General features: G+C 40.1%; 1 protein-coding gene across 2 annotated transcripts in view; it reads left to right on the top strand.

Annotated features, from left to right (window-relative positions):
- Positions 1 to 1,691: 1,691 nt before the first annotated feature.
- KIAA1217 (KIAA1217 ortholog) overlaps positions 1,692 to 17,699 on the top strand; it is a 187,240-nt gene continuing 171,232 nt past the window's right edge. For both annotated transcript variants that reach the window (XM_026065772.1, XM_026065771.1), the window contains exons 1-2: positions 1,692 to 1,792; positions 7,187 to 7,470. In XM_026065772.1, coding sequence (XP_025921557.1) covers positions 1,723 to 1,792; positions 7,187 to 7,470 — 354 coding nt within the window. In that variant the 5' untranslated portion in view covers positions 1,692 to 1,722. The remainder of the gene's footprint in view (positions 1,793 to 7,186; positions 7,471 to 17,699) is intronic.

Here is a 17,699-nt window from a genome sequence, read left to right on the forward strand (position 1 = left end):
CTTCTGGTCCTAAAATAGTCCACAGTCAGAAACTGCAGAGAGTAACCCAAGGCCAGTAAAAACACTACAGTAAATACATTGTGCAAATTGCAGGTCTCCTATAGAGGCATTCTGTTTGGAACACTGTATTGCAGGCCTTAAACAACCATGCTAATGTTTACATTGCTGTTTTTTTTTTTTTTCATCTTTTCTATGTTAGTATTTTGTTTTCTGTGTTCAAATTTCTGGGCCCTTTGCCAGGTTCCTAGACTATATAAAATTAATTGGTAAAAAACAAAATAAACATTTGTAAGTGGTTATAAAGAGAGAATATATATGTCTGAGCTAATGAACAATAGTTTTGTTCATTTATTAATTGCTAATTGTAATTCACTCAAAGGATTTTTCCATCTGGAATGGGGAGGATGGGGCATGAGAAGAGTGGTGCTCCTTGAGGTTCTATACTGAATTTATAAATATGTGCAACGTTTCTGCATTTAATAATCTAAATGATATTTCTGCCAGACAGAGGTGTAGAAAGAAATGTAGGAGAATTTTCCTAGCCAGTCTGGACTGGATGGCTCAGAGGTCATTTCAACCAATTTAGCTAGTGTTGAAGTAGCAATGAAGTAAGCTTGGAAAACCAGATTAATTTAGGTCTATTTAAAAAGACATCTAAGATATTAGCTGTCATCTGGTGATGCAGTAAAAGGTTGGTTTAAAGGAGAAATTGCAGATTTTATAGGTATCTCAGTTACATTTTGTTCTTAACCAAATTCAGTGTTCTTAACCTAATTCAGAAGGGGATAAACTTAATGCTGTAAATCAGTACTCAGTTTGTTCCACCAAATCTGACTCTATATTATCATTTTAATAGACTAAGTTTTGGTCTAGTATTCTCCACTAAATCAATGCATGGGGGATCTGATGGGATCTGTGGGACCAATCTTATGCTTCCTAGCCTCATTATTTTCTGCGTTGGAGCCCAGTGGATCTCTTTATTCTTGTGCAGGCTTCCTGCTTCTGATCTACTAAAAGAGAATGTTTCTATATGTATTGCTACTGAGGCTTCAAAATCCCTCTTAACCAAAGTTCCTGCTTACATATTGCTACCATTCATTTTTATTGGCTTCACTAAAGTTGAATTCCTGTATCTTGATTTTCCCTAACTCATTCTCTGAGCAGCTTGAAAGAATTCAACAGAAAACAAAACCTCAAAGCGCTTACATAATGAATTACTTTTAAACTCCATGCTAAAAAAGACAGAGGAGCATTTATCAGGAATGCTTGTGGGCTTGGTGGTTACGAGCTTAAAAAAATATTCTGTGGAAAGGCTTTAGTCCCACGACAGAGATTTGAAAGGCTACAGATTCGGATTCCAGCAGAGACTCAGGCCCGTAATCATGTTTGAAATGTTCCCTTTCATAGTGCTCCCTGGCTGCAGCGGAAAGCGAGCAGGCTAGGGGCTTGCCTGCAGAAAAGCCCATCACCTGTTGGGGCCCAGGCGGAGGAGTGCGCGGGGACGCGGCCGCGCCGGCCGCCGCCGCGAGCTCTGCCCACCATTGCAGTCGGGACCATTGCCGCTGCCGAGCGGCTCCGGGCGCCCCGGGAACGCGGCGCGCTTAGCGGGGGCTTTGCGCTGGGGGAGCCCGCTTCCTTTCTCCTCCCAGAGGCTTGCTCTGAGGGTTTCGAGGCTGCACTTTTAAAGTTTTGAGAGGGGAGCTTGTGCGGTAGGCAGGGACAATGGAGGAAAACGAAAGCCAGAAACTTGAGCTGTGCCTGGCTTATTCGGCAGACAGCAGACAGATGAGGGGTAAGTAACAGAATCAGCCAAAGATGGAGTTACGTTTAAACATGCCCCTCATTGCTGCTTTTTATAACTAGAGGCAGAATGCATGGAAAAAAAGCATGTCTTTCTTGCGTGTGTGGCTCTGAAGATTTCCCTAACATCTGACTTTATAAGTTTATCTTTAGAGAGATTTCTGTTTAACCTTTAAAGCAGAGAGCATGCTATATTGATGTCACAGTTTGCAGTACACTAAGCAGCCTGATACGGAGGGTGCTGCTCCCATGAGGAGAGAGAAATAATGTCACTTTCCCTTTAAATGCTCTGCATGCTTCACCTATTGAAGAAAAACACCTCTGCGTTTTATAAAAGTAGATTTGAGATTGTGTTTTTCTCAGTTTGTATTTTAAAACACAGAGATTCACAGTAGATTGTCACAAGGTTAGTTTACTTTGTGTGAAAGCAGTTGGGTTTATTTTGGAATGAAGCCAAAAAATTATGGGCATGGTTTTCACGTAAGGTCAGCTGTGGTGCATTTGTACAATTACTGCTGCACTATATTTTGTCTAAAAGCTAATGAAAACTATTTCCTGATGAATTCTATGTGGGATACTCCACTTGCAGCATAAAATTCAGGTAGCATGACAAATACTTAATCTAATCTACATCTATTACAGTATGTGTAGAGCACCTGTGAACACTGCCAGTTCATGCGTATTGTATTCCTCACTGGGACTTCAGCAAAAGTTGTGTTACTGTGTTTCTGTGAAATAAATAGTATGGTGTTGAGTATATGTGGTTTTAAAAACTGACACAAGTTTAGGAGTATGTAACACCAGAAAATATTGCATAGACAACTTAGGGGAAGAAAAGATTTTTTCCCCTGTGCATTCATTTATGCTGTTTGACAATCTTCTGAATAATTGTTGAAGTTAAAATACTGGGCAGTGCACACCATGTGCATGCGTACATGTTTATGTTTAGTGGGAGGGAAATCTTCACTTTAAGGATATGTCTGAATAGGAAAAAGAGCCTCTAGTAACATATTTCTTCTGTAGGGGTTGTATGAAGCAGACTGAGATGCATGTAGAGCCAGAAAATAGAGGGCCAGCCAGACCAACCCTCTGAATCCCCCAAAACTGTTAATCCTGAAAGTTCACAGCCGAATTTAGACATTTGAGCCCGTATCCAAAAATGACATTTGAAAAGTTCTTTGGAAACAGAGTTAATTGTAAAGACAGTGGAGCAAATTAGAAATAATCTTCTCAAAGATCTACTGCTAGCATAAATATAACAGGAGTGAGTTTGATTCATGCTGTTAAAAAGTTATTCCTTTTTAAAGCTTTAAATAGTGAATATGGCTTGTTTCAAAGCTTGGTTTCATCGTTTCAGTTTAGGCCAGGTCCATACTTGCTGCTTTCTGAAATTGTTCTGAAAATGTTCTTCTCTCATGTCACCTGGATTGCAAAACAAGAATATTAAAAAAAGTAATGAGGCAAAGTGACTTTCTTGACCCTTGTAGACTTCATGGTGGGTGTGACTTAAGTAGAAGAATTGCATATCAGGACATACTGAAGGACTCTTTTTTATGAATTTCCAACTCACGGCAATTAATCCTTCTTGATAATCTTCCTGATAATCCTAGACAGACTGCTTCTACACTGCAGGCCTGTAACTTTTCTTTGAGGTTATATCCACTGTGGTAATGCATGAAGTTAAGAAATCCTGAAATTTGTTTTCAGATCAGAGAAGCATCTCAAATGTAAGGGTTATCCAAGTCTTTGGATAACCAAAGCCCTCCCCTGTCAATCAGCAAGTCTTACTTTTCATTGCCTTCTAGACTTGCTACTTTATTGAATGGAAAGACCTTCGGCTTTTAGCTTCTGAATATGAGGGAGGGAACAAGGGAGACAAGCTTATCTCACACTTCTGTTTCTGTGTTTTTCATTGGCTTCTATTTACTCCTTTTCCAAGGAGGGTACTTGCATAGTTTGTCCTTTCTCTACTTTTAGCTGTCTTCTGGGAACAATCACATGATCCTTCACACATTTCACAGTTATCTTTGGGCATTGATTTTCTAGGCCTATTATCTTCACTTGAAAGATACAGAAAGTTTGCCCACGCTGTTATTGAGCAACTCCAGGATCCAGAAAATGTCTCTTAGTTTCTACTCCCTGTAACACTGTGGTCCAAGCAAAAGCTGTGTTGCTCATGTGCCCCATGGTATGCAGTGGGATTTCACAGTCCCAGCTTTCAACCTTGCCTTCAAGGTAGTTCGTCACTATCAAGGAAATGGCCAAGGAATTTTTAAACCATCACTAGGGAGAAGACCCTTATCCAAACACTGCAGAGCTTGGGAGTTTGGTTTGCATTTCAGCCAAGATGGATAATATTATCCAGACCAGTTTGTCTGTTGCAGATCTGCATAGATTATACAACAAAACACAGCAGTAGCTACTGCACCATGGCAGTCAGAGCAGCAAAAAGACAGTCACATGGTGATATGTACTGTAACCTGATGGCATCCTGCTGCATGCTGCAGGTCAGCTTGCTGGCAAGGCTAGCAATTAGTTTGCATAGTTTACATTCCTTTCCCTTCACTGGTATTTGTACAGTATTTTCCAAATGTATGGAAAAAAATGGTAGAATTGTTTGGATTTTTTTTCCTGTAGTGTTAGAAAATTATGATATTTTTGATTTGTTCTTGAGGTTTCCAGCAATGATAAATAACGGTAAAACACTTGACTTGATATGGCTCTTTATGTTTCAGACCATTAACTTTTTCTTAAATTTTTGAAGGGAAGGGTATGGAAAGACTGCATGAGAGAGACTTAGGGCCTGAAATGCACATTCATGAACTCTCAGTTGTGTTTCTCTGTGCAGGTATACCTGCCTTCTTGAGGAAGTGCCTGCAACCAATTCAGTGATTGAAACTGCTGCTGTGACAATACTTTAAAGGTTTATCGAGCACTGATGCATACATACACATTCAGTCACACGCGCTTACACTCACTTCTTTGAACTCTAAGGAAATCCTTTATTTGTGTCTGGCAACTTTGTTTCAACAGCCTCAGGAATATGACTGCTGTACTTCTGGTGCAACAAATTAAAGATGGTAAATTCCAGCCAGCCCATGCCACCTCTTTTTCCTTCCATTTAAAATGCACTGAAGTGACTGTACAGCCTTCCAAAGCCGTTTGGGCTGAGGGCATCTGGAGCAGCCACGCTGACTTCTTGCAAGTAAAAGTTGCAGGTTTGCCACTTATCTCAGGCAGGAGAAGCGTTCCTGGCACCAGTGCTCTGAACTTTCAGTAGCTGGTGAAGCAGGATGCTTTTGTAATTGAGGTCTGCTTGGAAAAGCTGAACTGTCCTGTAGCCTTAAGTGTGTCTGTGTGTGTGTGTGCGCGTGTATGTGTGTCTGCTGCAGGACTGTGCGTTTAAGACTGTTGTCTTACTCAAAACGAGCCGAAGATTTTAAGGCTATGTTGTGTGTGGGTTTTGGCATTGCCTTTCTTTAAGGGAACACAGTAAACAGAATAAAAACCTCACTTTGGAGTCCAGAGCATCCTACACTTTGTTTTGCCAGGTCCCAGTGGGTGTACAAAGCAGGTAAAATAATGCGTGAGGCTTCGTGCCGGTTTGAATCCACAGCGTCCCCCGGCAGCTCTGTGCTGCTCCTTCTCCAGTGCTGCAGAGATCAGAGCATGATCCTTGGAACTGGCAGGAGAGCAAAACTCCGCCATGAGCCAGGACTGTTTTGGCCTGCAGATTTTGGCTGAGCCTGTTTAAAAACTAGTGTCTGGATCTGTGTGCATCAAAATTTGGTGCAAGGTCTGCAGTTTGGGCTTTTGTTTCCAATTCTGATTTTGGAATAGGCTTCTGTGCATTGTAATGAGAGGATGTTGTTGGTTCTTTAGAGTCCCTGAGTGTTACAGTTAGCTTACAGAAAAGTGCAAACTCTTTGAGGTATGAACTTCCAGGGSTCAGTTCTAAAGTAAAACCCCAGTTCATGGGTTCCCCATTTAAATTGGTGGAGCTTCCCCCTGGCAGCGGGCTCCACCGACGGAAGTTTTAGGTGCTATCAGGGCCTGATAAGATGTTGGACTTGGCAGGCAATTGCCAATGTACACCAGAGAGCCGAAAAATTCTTAGAATAAAATTCTCGGGCAAGTGGTAGGCAGAGTGTCAAACTGATGGATTGACCCATGAAAGGAAGTGAGTAGGTGCCTGTTTCCAAATGGCAGGGCCATATAAACGGCAGCGCTCGGGGAGGCTGTCACTGGGAGGCTAAAGGGCTGCTAGTGAAAAAGTGGCAGACGGAGAGAAATAAAGCTGTGCTGGAAACATGTGAAGGAAGGAACTTCCTGCTCTCTGGGCGGTTCTGTAAAGAGTTAACATTAACAAGGACCTCTGAGGCTGCACAGCAAAGACAAGGAGGGCTACATCAGACTTGGAGAGGCCTTTTCAATGCTTCTGTTTTTTGTTTTTTTCTTTGCTGACAAAAAAGCGAGGGGTTTTTCAATGGTATTAGGTAACAAGCCTCCAGACTACACTTTTTCATGCACCAGAGGATTCATGTTACACAGTTACCTGAAGATAAGCCAGCACTTACATACCCGCTGTGTCTGCCTATCTTTTTACAAAAGTAGTCATGGTCTTTGGTCTTAAAGTAGATTTTAAAGTTGTAAAATTTATCTGAGTTTTCTTCTTCTTTTATATCACACCAAACTTGCTTTTATTCTATTTCTTAAGAAATGGTTTATTGAAAAAGTGATGTTGTATTTTCCAGCCTTCTGTCCTGAGACGTATAAAATCCGAAGGAGATCTGTGAAATTTAAAACCAGACCACAGTCAGAAATCAGAAGGAAAGAAAGCCTCCAAAACCCTCTTATTATTTCCTAGGTGTTTCAGAGCATGTTGCAAACACACTGAAAAAAGATTAAGGATTTCAAATCTGCTTTGTCAAAAGAATTTTATCAGTTGGTATCCTTAAGGTTACTAGTTACAGGGCCATTAAGTGTACTGGAGCCTATTGAAGAAAACTGTTTTCTCTTGTGGAAAGCATCCTATAGATTTTAAAGGTCAGGGAGTGAGGGCCCTGTCATATCTTCTTTTCAGGTCACATAGTGGTAGAGATGGTATAAAAGGAAGATCTGCTTTAATGATGCTCACTTTTCTGTGAGGCAGTAGTGAAGTGGTGTGTTAAAAGTATGTAAGTGCTGTGTAACATAGCTTATATAAATGATTGTTTCTGGGCCGCTTATTAGGACTTATACATGTCTAACGATGCAGAACAGGCCATTGATTGCTACCATACCTTTAAATTGACCTATCTTTTTTTTACCGATCCAGGGTTTTTTTCCTTATTAATGTGAATGTGGGGATAAAGGTCTTATAATATTCTGTTTTCCTCTTTTTCAGAGCAGGCAAAAAACAGTTTGCATGTAACATCGTTAGATGATGCAGAATGTCTCCGATCTAAAGAGCTCCTTACGACTCCAAATAGTCATACGTCTAATTCAAAGTCTACCCGCAACATCCCTCGAAGACATACAGTAGGCGGCCCTCGCAGTTCCAAAGAAATACTGGGAATGCAAACATCAGAAATGGACAGAAAGAGAGAGGCTTTTCTTGAGCATCTGAAACAGAAATATCCCCATCATGCTACAGCAATAATGGGACACCAAGAAAGACTGAGAGATCAGGTATGAAAGTCAAATGCATATCTTGCTCTTCTTAAATGATCCATATAGCTTCTACAAAATTGAATGTTACCTCATTGCAAAAAGTGAGAATGTAACAAAGCATAAACAAATTGGTTTTGTTGATATATTCTAAGATCTACTTTTTCCCTTGACACTCAAAGAAATAATAATAGAAGATAATCAAGCTATTCAGTGTTACCTTTGAATTGTTCATTGAAACTGACCGTTTTGAAGAGTTTTTCTTTTTTTAGATTATGGACAGAGAAAGAGATGAAGGTGAGACTTGTTCTTAGAATATGTATCTCCACCCATTTTCACAGCTGAAGAGGATAACTTGGGGAAAATACAGAACAACTATTAACTTTTGTTACATTTTCAGTATTGGCACCACTGCTCAGGAGAAAAGAAAACATCTGTAGAGCGTGTCCGTATGCTTGAGCTGGCTCTGTTTGCCCTTTCATTTGCTTTCTTTTCTATTTTTGAATCTTTTCATACAAACAGAATGGACTCACCCACAGCTATCTGCCTTCTCCAAACTGTCTTGACACCAAGGCTGGCCGGTCAGAAGTGTGCCTTAAGGTGGTTTGTTTCTTGACTGCCTGCAATTACTTTTCAGCAGTGAAAAGTAGACTTAGGGTCATGGCAGATATGACACCTTGATGTATTTCTCAGAACAGGTGGAGGCTGCTGTCATGCTGACCTTTTGAATTTAGAAAATGCAGTGCAAGGAACTGTTCGCGGCATAACTCTGTGCTCTGTTTCTGAGTACAGTGATAAAGTTTAATCTGTTAAACCATACAGAAAATCAACATGCTATTCCATAATTCATTTTCCAATAAAACAGCAGAATTTAGAGTTCTGTCTTAAAATCTTGTGCCCGTTATTCTCAGTTTAACAAATGCTTGGCAGTAAATCTTTTAAAAAAGTTTTTTTTTTCTTAGCATTTTGTAGGTATATCAACACTAACAGCAAATTAATTATAAGCAAGAAATAAAAACAGGTTTGTAAAGTACTCTGTTATGGGAATTCTTACTGAATTCCTGGCATCTTTTGAAGCCTTCTGAACCTTTGGGGATCAGAAAGTTATTACAGCTTTTGAAAGACTGCCACTCAGTGACTCCCCCCCTATATTTTCTCTTTGACAGGGACTTTAGAGTTTCCAGATAGTGACACTGCTTTAGGGCAGAACTGCTAGAATCCATATATGTCCAGCTAAAATTATTGCGAGACTTCAGCTCTAATGAGGATGATCTATTCCTTATTTTTTAAAYGGCTTCCCCTCCTTCCTTTGAAAGTCTTGATTTTTTTTCCTCCCACTTATCTCTTTTGTGAACTTTAGTGACTGTGTGGAATGTGCCGGGTGGTGGATAAAGATAGCGTACAAATTAAATAAGGGGCAGAGGGGTGGGGGGTGAAATCCAGAGATTAGATCTTTTGGAGTCATGTAAATATTTAGTTCCAGTGTTGCAGACAGTGCAAGCCCAGTTTGAACAGCCTACAGCATTGCACCCTACACATTTTGTAATTTGATCCTTTTCTGAAGTCAATAAATTACAGAAGGAATGCAGTAACTGTTCTGCTATTTGTTTAAAATGTGTCATCCTTGCTAATTTATTGAGGGTAAAATTCATGTGAATGTCTCCTGCTTCTATTTTTTGATGATTAGACATATGTATTGTATGTAATAAGCGTAAATTTTTAAACAAAATCACCCTAAAATTACTATTAGAGCATCAAACCATCTTTCTTGGGCATGTGAAATACTGAATACCTCATTCATTCACCATGACTTTTAAAAAAAATCATAAATTAAACAGAAGCCATGTAAAAAAGCTTACAGAAATAAGTTATTCCACTTGATTGTAGGGCTGTTACTTAGTTGAAATGTGACAACAACGTCTGGCTCATCAGATGTAATAGCAGATTGTTATGATTATGGCCTTGCACTTCAGAGTGGTTTTTCTTACCAGTTGTCTCTTATGCATAGACACCCATGCGTCTATGTATTGTGTGTGTGTATACATATGTATATATGTGCATATATGCATATGCACACACACATATGTATGTAGATACATATATAATAGAGGCTCACTTAGCAGCTCCATGGATGAGATCATAATGTAATTTTGCTTAGGGGTGTGTGTGTGTGTATAGAATATAATTGAATTATTTTATGTACGTGTGTAGCAGTAGTGTAGAAGACAAACTACATGTGCATGTAGTAGATATGTGTATATAACATATACATATATCATGTATAAAATCTGTAATGTATTTGGGAAGACATGAATTAAAAAGTCAGGATTTATTTTTTAGGCTACTTTCCTCCCTTTTTGCTAATCCAGCTGCTTCAATATCTGGAAAGTGGCAATAATTTCTGTGGTGGGAATTTCCCCAATACAGCACCATTTTATAATCTCTGTGTCAAAATGATGCAGCTGGAACATAAAACAACCCAATATTTACAGTCAGGAGACAGTCCCTTGGATATCGTATAATTTGTCCTCTAGGTTGCTTTAAGCCCTATCAGGTCCCTAACCAACAAAAATGGGCTGGAATAAGCAGGATTGGTAATTGTCTCTTTTGTGGACCTTTCCCCTCTTCCTCCCTCTCAGCCATCAGTATTTGAGCATGGCAAACTGACCCCTGGTTTATGGCAAATAAACATTAGGAGAAGAATCTGTTTGATGTTGTCAGATGATACTGTTATATCAGCTCCAGCAGTAAGGTCAGTGCTGAATCTTGTCCATGTCTTCCGCTGCGTATTAATGTTTTCCTCCAGGCTTCGTTATTCAGATAAATCCCGCCCTGGATGTGCTGCCTCAGGCCCCATTCCTACTCCGATAACCTACCGCAAATCAGCTGGAGAATTGCGGGCAGGTAAAATGCCGCCGGGGGCAGGGGGTTGCTGGTGTCTGGCTCGCTAACCCAGGGCCGCAGAACCGCCCAGCTGTGCACACAGGTTATCTCCCCGCCTGTTTGCCACCCCCGCCCAGGATGGCTGCTTCTGCAACGAAAAGCTCCCGGAGATGGGGCCATCCTTGTTTGTACAAGGGCCCTGGGATGCTTCCGCAGTGCGAACCGCCTACAGCAGAGCTGGTGCATGGTGAGGCGGGCTGGGGGTTCGCAGCACCCTGTGCAGCGCAGGCGAGCCTTGCCGGTGCAAGCACCCGCTGTGCAATGCAGCGTCGCCCTTCACAGCCCGGCTGCTCTCCCCCACGCTGCAATTTGTCCACCCTGCAAGGCGATCGTGCAGCTCGGTGCAGGCCTGAGCTCCCTCCACCCAGGAATCTGGAAATCAGTGTGTTGAGTCTCAAGAAAATAACCTTTTTTTGTACGTAATGCAGGTCTGCAGTAGCTTCGGACACCTTGCCTCTGCCAAAGTTGTCTATCCTGCATTAATGAAAGCAAGGTGCTAACGCAATCCCCAGCAAAGTTAGAAAGAAAAAAGAGAAAGAGAGGAAGAAAATAGTTTTAAACCTAAGTTTGCGATGGTGTAAATCATGTGCTGCTGAGCTGGGGGCAGGATGCTGCCACCCAATTAGGTGGGGCTGACTCGGGTGAGCGGAGAAGAAAAGGGCAGGAACCAGTGCAGAAGCTGGGACAGTGGCTGTGAGGACGAAAAAGAGTTTGCAGTGAAAAGGTTAAAAATGCTCACCTTGCCATGGGAGGGGGTAATCCCTGCTGTGAACCTGTTTTACAAGTCCCTCAGTAAAAAAACTTTCTGAGGAACAGAGAGCAAAAATGAACGTGTAGCAGTTCTGCAAAGGCAGAGGTTTTGAGCGTGCCTTTAGAAAATGCGCTGAAGCATGTTTGCCACAGGTTTGTTGTTGCTGTTGTTTAACTAGTGGGGGTCAGTAACAACTCTTAGCATTTCAGCCAGTGCTCTGTGACGAAGAAAATTACTGGCAAACAAATTTAGACTTCCATGAGTTTAAAAAGAAGTCCTCTGTATGTGTGTGTGTAATGTGGAGCGTCTAGAAAATGGTGGTTGAGCTTTTCTGTTATGTTGAGCTAGGTCTGAACATGACAGGTAACTTCGGCATCTAGGCAGGTGTGGTTAAGGTTGCCATGGCGATTCATGATGTCATGCTTGATAGAGCATGTCAAGACAGCTAATTTAACATGTAGATGTTCAAAAAGTCCCATAGGCTAGAACTAAGTTTTATGCAAATAACAAAGTTACGCTGCGAAAGGGCAAAAGAAAATGTGGCTAAGCTATGGAGTGCGTTTTACCTGACAGCTTTAAAGGATTATTACAGGCTTCATTATAAATTAAAACGTTTGGAACTAAAGGAAGAGGATTTCCTAACTTGACTCCGGCTTCACCTGTGGAATCTAACATTTAGGTAAATATGTCTCTTTCTCTCTCTGCCCTTCCTGTAAAAAATGCTTTTGAAACCCTGGAGTTTGCTTCACCACGTTATTCCTCCTGGCAGCGGGGCTGAGTCAACAAAGCAAGTTTTCTGGCATGGCACATTCTCTTTTCTCTTCCTAAAATGTGATTTTTATTGAATGAACTGAGACTTCTGAATTATTTGAAAGGCATTGTAATGTATTATGTTGATTATATGAATCATGCTGCAAAAATGTCCTAGGTAGTGTTATGGAGGAGAAACTAAGAATTGAGACACTATTTATTTGTAGATTATTGCCAGATGTCTCTCCTTTAACTGTTAAAATAGACCCCGTAAGTTACAACAGCATTTATTCCAGTGTTTGAAATCTGGGAGAAAGCAGAAGCATTTATTTCAATAGATCATAGTATCAGTTGGTTAAAGTGACTCTGAGTATATGCTTTGATATCACAAGGAAAATCTGGGGCATTTCTTAAAAGATTTTTCTTGGGTAAAAGTACATCTAATGAAGAATAAACGTATTTGGAGGTAAACAGGAGGGCGTATTTTGAGTTCCTCCTGAAAGAGAGTAAAATCCCTGTGTTCTTAGTCATAACCACGCTTGTGCTTACATCAATCAAGACAGACCAAGTAAACACATATACCTAAGGGATAGTCCCCTCATTGGCATTGCTGTGATAAAATAACTCGAAACAGGTTTAGGTCTGCAGAGTTTAGTTAGTTTAGTTGGTTCGAATCCCTTAGTTTGAAAGGGGCCAGGTTTAGGTGGGAAGGGGTGGGGTTGCGGGAGCTAATGGCCAAGCTAAAAAGTTTGAAAGCGGAAAAATCATAGGTTCTGCCTAAAGACACCTGAGAAATGTAAACTTGAGAGAAACTTGATCAGTTCATTGTAAATCCTCAGTAGCATTTAGTGAATGAGAAGCTACAGAATATTTTAAACACATTATCTAATTCCAGGTGAAAAAACAGCGTACAAAGGATTTCTCACTTTCTGCATTGCTTGATCAGGCAAGGTAAAATAAGCTTTTTGAGAACATGTACTGATTTTCAAAGCAAATAGATTTGTGAGGAGTACAAAATGAAGAAATCACTAACTAAAATTTTTTTTGGTCATGGTTCTTTTGCTTTTACTGTCCTAGATTATATCTTGAAACTAAGTCAGTGATGGCAATATTATAGAATTAATTTCAACTTAACCTTTCTCCAAAAGTCTGTGTGTTAATTATTTAGTACTAAAATATGCATAAATGACAACATGTCAAAAGAACTAGTATATTTTACATTCATTACACTGATGCTGGTTGATGATGTAGAATAGGGTAGTGAGAAATTGATTTAGTGTTAATATTGTGTGGTATTCACACAATATTAACACTGAACACTAACACTCTGTACCAATAAGTTAAAAAGTGATATTTGATTTTAAGAAGCACACAGTGTCTGTGGAGAAGATGATTTTAATCTGCATGTATGCTGCTGATGATTTTTCTAGCTAAAGAAAATCCATTTCAGTGAATTACTACTTGGTTCACGTAATACTGTATATGTCATGAATATGAATGTGAATGAATGTGTCATCAAAAAATGTCTATTTATATCGGAGAGGTCAGTGTCATACGGCTAGAACTTTCTGTTGTGTCAGCATAACCTGCAGGCGTTTTTAAAAAAAAAAAAAACAAAAAAAACAACGTTTCAGAAGTTCTGTCAGGACATTTCAGTCACTTCCTGCCTCCTCTTCTCAGAAGGGTGCTGTCTCTCCTCCAAAATGAGAAGGCGATTCCCCCTCCTCCCTTGATGCTTTTTGTCAGCCCAGCAGTGCCCGGTGCTTTGCCCCGAGCTGCTGTGCGGGAATAGCTTGTTCCACTGCGTTTGCAGAGCTGAACTGCTGGGGAAACTGTCCTCGGCTTCGGGAAGGGGGGTCTCTCCCGACATCCCCGCACGTCCCTGTGCCGCTGTACCTTCTGCTATAGCAATTTATTGCTTTCCAGTGCCTCTGTATGTTAAGGGCAACTGCTCTCTTATTTTACATTGTTAAAAGCACCTACATAAAACTATGAAAATGAACATATGAACACAATTGCAAGCTTAAATGTCTGCTGGAATCCAAGCCCTTAGCTTTTGTTTATGGAAGGACATGAGATGACCTGTCCATTTGTTTTGAGTTGAAACATGCTCTTTTGCCCCTAGATAATGCTGTGATTGCGAGATATTTATAAATAGCTAGATAGATAAATGAACAAAGAGCTATTTCGTTAGCAAGGTAAAGTGGGTTTACTTTGTATTCACTATAAGTTAAAATGTTTAGGAAGAAGAACATTCCTTGTAGAGTGTTTTGGTGGAAAGTGTTCCAATTTTACTCTTTGTTTTAAAAAGTAAGGCAAAAGTACTGAAGAACATGTTAAACTACCAGCCCTAAGGTATCTCATGGAATAAGTGGAGTTTAACTTCAGTGATAATACTTGCTTTGGTAAACATAAGTTTCTTCATTTATATCTATCAGTTAAAAGTAATAAAAAAGCTGTTTGTTAAAAAAAGCAAACAAAGCAAAGTTGCAACAAGACTAATAAAGCAATTCCTTTTCTTCTTCCTTCCCTCTCCCCATGCAAATCACACACCAGTGCGGTTATTTTGCCCCAACAGGATTAGTAACTTTTTTCTGTGGCAACGCCTGTGTTTTAAATAGCATGTATTGTTTATAATTCAGAAGTCTGAGATAGTTGTTCATATGCTTACCTTTGTTCATGTGAGTTTTGTACGTGTATTTTTCTAACCTAATTCTATGACAAAGAAAGGGATTTTAAACTCTTTTGTGTTCAGCTGATTGAATAAATGCACTCAGTAATCTTGTTTCTCATTCTAGTGCTTATGGCTAGATCCAGTAAAGAATTTAGGACTCAGTTTTTTGTCAAAGCAGAATTCAAGCAGCTGCATTCAGGAGTGTTAACCATGAAAACCTCACCCAGTTATTGTAGACACCTGAGATTACTTAGGTTTCAGAAATTTAAGTTTTTCAGGCAAAAAATTTCCTCAGGCATTTACAGATGTGTTGTTGCACATACTCAGTTTTATCCTGGTTCTTCCTGAGCTGCCTCTGTAGATGATTACCACAAACTGCATAGAAATAGTCAGAAAGTCTAGGTTGGTGGCTGTATTCAGTGTATGCTAAGTCCTTTGGCAGCGGTGGTGGAGGGGAGGAGCCTGCGTCCTCATGGTGGCCTGGCAGTGACCGTGTTGCTGGGGGAGACACGTTCTGCCTGCTCAGAGCCTCTGATGGAGGCCCACCTTCATCTGTGGGCGTCCATGGGCATTCAGGATGGACAAACCCTCCACCTTCCCTTTTGGAGTTGAGCCACTGTGTGGTGACGTGTTGCAGGGTTTGGTCTCTGCAGCCTTGTGCCTGCCCCTCAGTCCTGCTGAGTGAGCATCATCGTAGGGCTGCAGTACTGAGCACTCTTTCTTTACGTTCCTCTTGGCCATGAAGACTTTGCACTCCTTTCTCCATGGTGGCAAAACTTCAGGAATCAGAGATGGAAGCCTTGGCCCAAAACTGTTATAGCCTGGTTATTGAGTTCCTCTCTCCAGAGATGGAGACATGGGTCTYGAACTTCCTTCAGTCTGAAGGAAGTTCAAAGTCAAGTCTTTCCATCCTTCTTTACATATTCTATACAAGTAGATTAGTGCATGAAAGGTGCTTTACCACTGTTTCCTCTTCCAACTGTACTTTAAAATCAAAGTACAGAAAGTTGCTGTGCTTTATGCCCAACTCAGGGGTGAATAGCATGTTAGATGTCCTTGGAGCACCATTCTAGATGGGGCTCTTCGGTGACCCCAGGGTTCATTTCAAGCCCTATTTTTGCTCACAAAAAGTGAGTGGCAGAGTAGAAAAATGGAGCCCTGGTCTATGGAAATCTTTGGCCAGTTCTGTTACCAATCTGGTGTTTTTGAAGTGCGTTGCAAAAAGTGTAAGGATCGCTTGTTTTGAAGATGAGGAGAATCACAGACAGGCGAAGGTATGGGTGAGGGTAACAGACCAGGCGAGTGGTAGAGCAGAGGTTACAGCATAGATTCCGTAGTCATTGGTCACAGATTTGTCCTCTGACCCATGATTAGCCTTACTGTTCATGAATATTTGCTGTGTTTCAAGACCATTTGCCTGCAAATGGTTCTGAATGTTCTCTGGTTGTTCTCTTCTCAACTGAATAGTCCCATTCACTTCCGCCAGGAACTTTTTTGTGCTCTTTTCACATTGTCACATGGGAGGGGAGCACGTATTTATGTCAGTCATTAGCAAAGCGAATGCACCGTTACTGCATTACAGCATTTTTCAGCTGATTTTCTAACAAAGGTGGATTGCACTGGAGTCACCTGTTTAGCCAGCTTGGTGTAACCATAATCCCTGTAATTTAAATCTTTTTTCTGGGCATATATTAAGAGAACAAGAGTAATTAACAGAAACAAATCTCTCATGAACATGTATTTCAATTTCCTTTTTCTTCACATGTGTTAAGTACACCAGGAGAAACAGTGCTATTGTTAAAATTGCAGCCAACACCTATGACTGACAACCGCCTCTGAGATGATGTGTTTTTAACATTTGCCCAATCATGGTAAATATTGTGCCAGATTAGTAAATTCAGAATCAGACGACACTGAAGTTTTGCATCTTGACACATCAAACCAGCACAGAGTCTTTTGATCGGCTGAGATGACATTTTGAAGAGTCCTTTTTTGTTTTTTTGTCGTTGATTAGTACCTTCTGCGCTGCTCCATTTTCTGTGGTCTCTTGTGCTGTGGATTGTAGTGATTCCATCCATTCACCAGGATCTTACTGTCTTACTAAACATTGGGCATTTTAATTTGTTTAAGTTTAGGAAAGGTTTTCAATGGCTTATTGATACACTGCCATAGATACACATCACTTAAAAATGTTTTTAAACCTAAAAAAACCCAGTTATTAGAGAAAGGAATATAGAAACTGTTCTGTTAAGTCACATCTGAAATCCACAAAGATCATTAATATATTTCTGACTGTGGCTTCTACCACAGAATCTGCCATGCACATCATGTACATTCTGATCTCTATTGGTTATGGATTATTTTGTCCTAAAAGCTTGAGATTTATTTTATCTTCCAAAATATTTTTATTGCTAGTCGTCAGTCTGGATCTTCTTGATACCTATGTGAACCTCCAGTTCTGTTTTGGATTGCTAAATTCTTGACTTTGCTGATGTCTAATGGCTCAGCAAAGAAGTTTTAAGAATATTTTAGCCTGTTAAGGGTGTTAATTTATCACATTTGCATTTAAAAGACTATCTTCTTGCTCTTGCATTGATGGAATTCAAAATAGAAAAATTAATTTTAATTCAATTTCAGTGAAAATTAATTATTTTTTCAGTCTGAAGGGAGAGGTCAGCTTTCTAAGAAAGGAGAAACAAAGATAAAGACTAAGGAGGAAGGGGAAGAAGGAATGAGTGACAATCAAATGAGTTTAAACATTTTTATATTCAAAAGAAGTTGAGTATGATTTATAATTTTGCATGATGTATTTACTTCCAGATATATTTACTGCCAGATGAATAAGCAGAAGGCTTACCCAATTTGCTCCTATTTTGTGGGTATGTGGGTGTCTAAGGTCTGCCGTCAATGTCTATGCATGAGCTTTGGGCTGTCTTCCTCTCTCCTTTGAAAGCATAATTTTAGCTTCATTTATTCATTTGTAACCCTATTTTTAGTAGCACAAAATACCATACATCAGACTATTTTAATTAGTAATAAATTACTCACAGAAGGAACAAATATTTGACTTTCATTAGAATGAGTAAGAAGAAATGTCACTTATTTCCCATTGGATGAATAAATAAATAATTG

Source organism: Apteryx rowi, unplaced genomic scaffold (assembly GCF_003343035.1).
Source record: "Apteryx rowi isolate R43461 unplaced genomic scaffold, aptRow1 scaffold_231, whole genome shotgun sequence".
In the NCBI taxonomy this organism is placed as follows: Eukaryota; Metazoa; Chordata; class Aves; order Apterygiformes; family Apterygidae; genus Apteryx; species Apteryx rowi.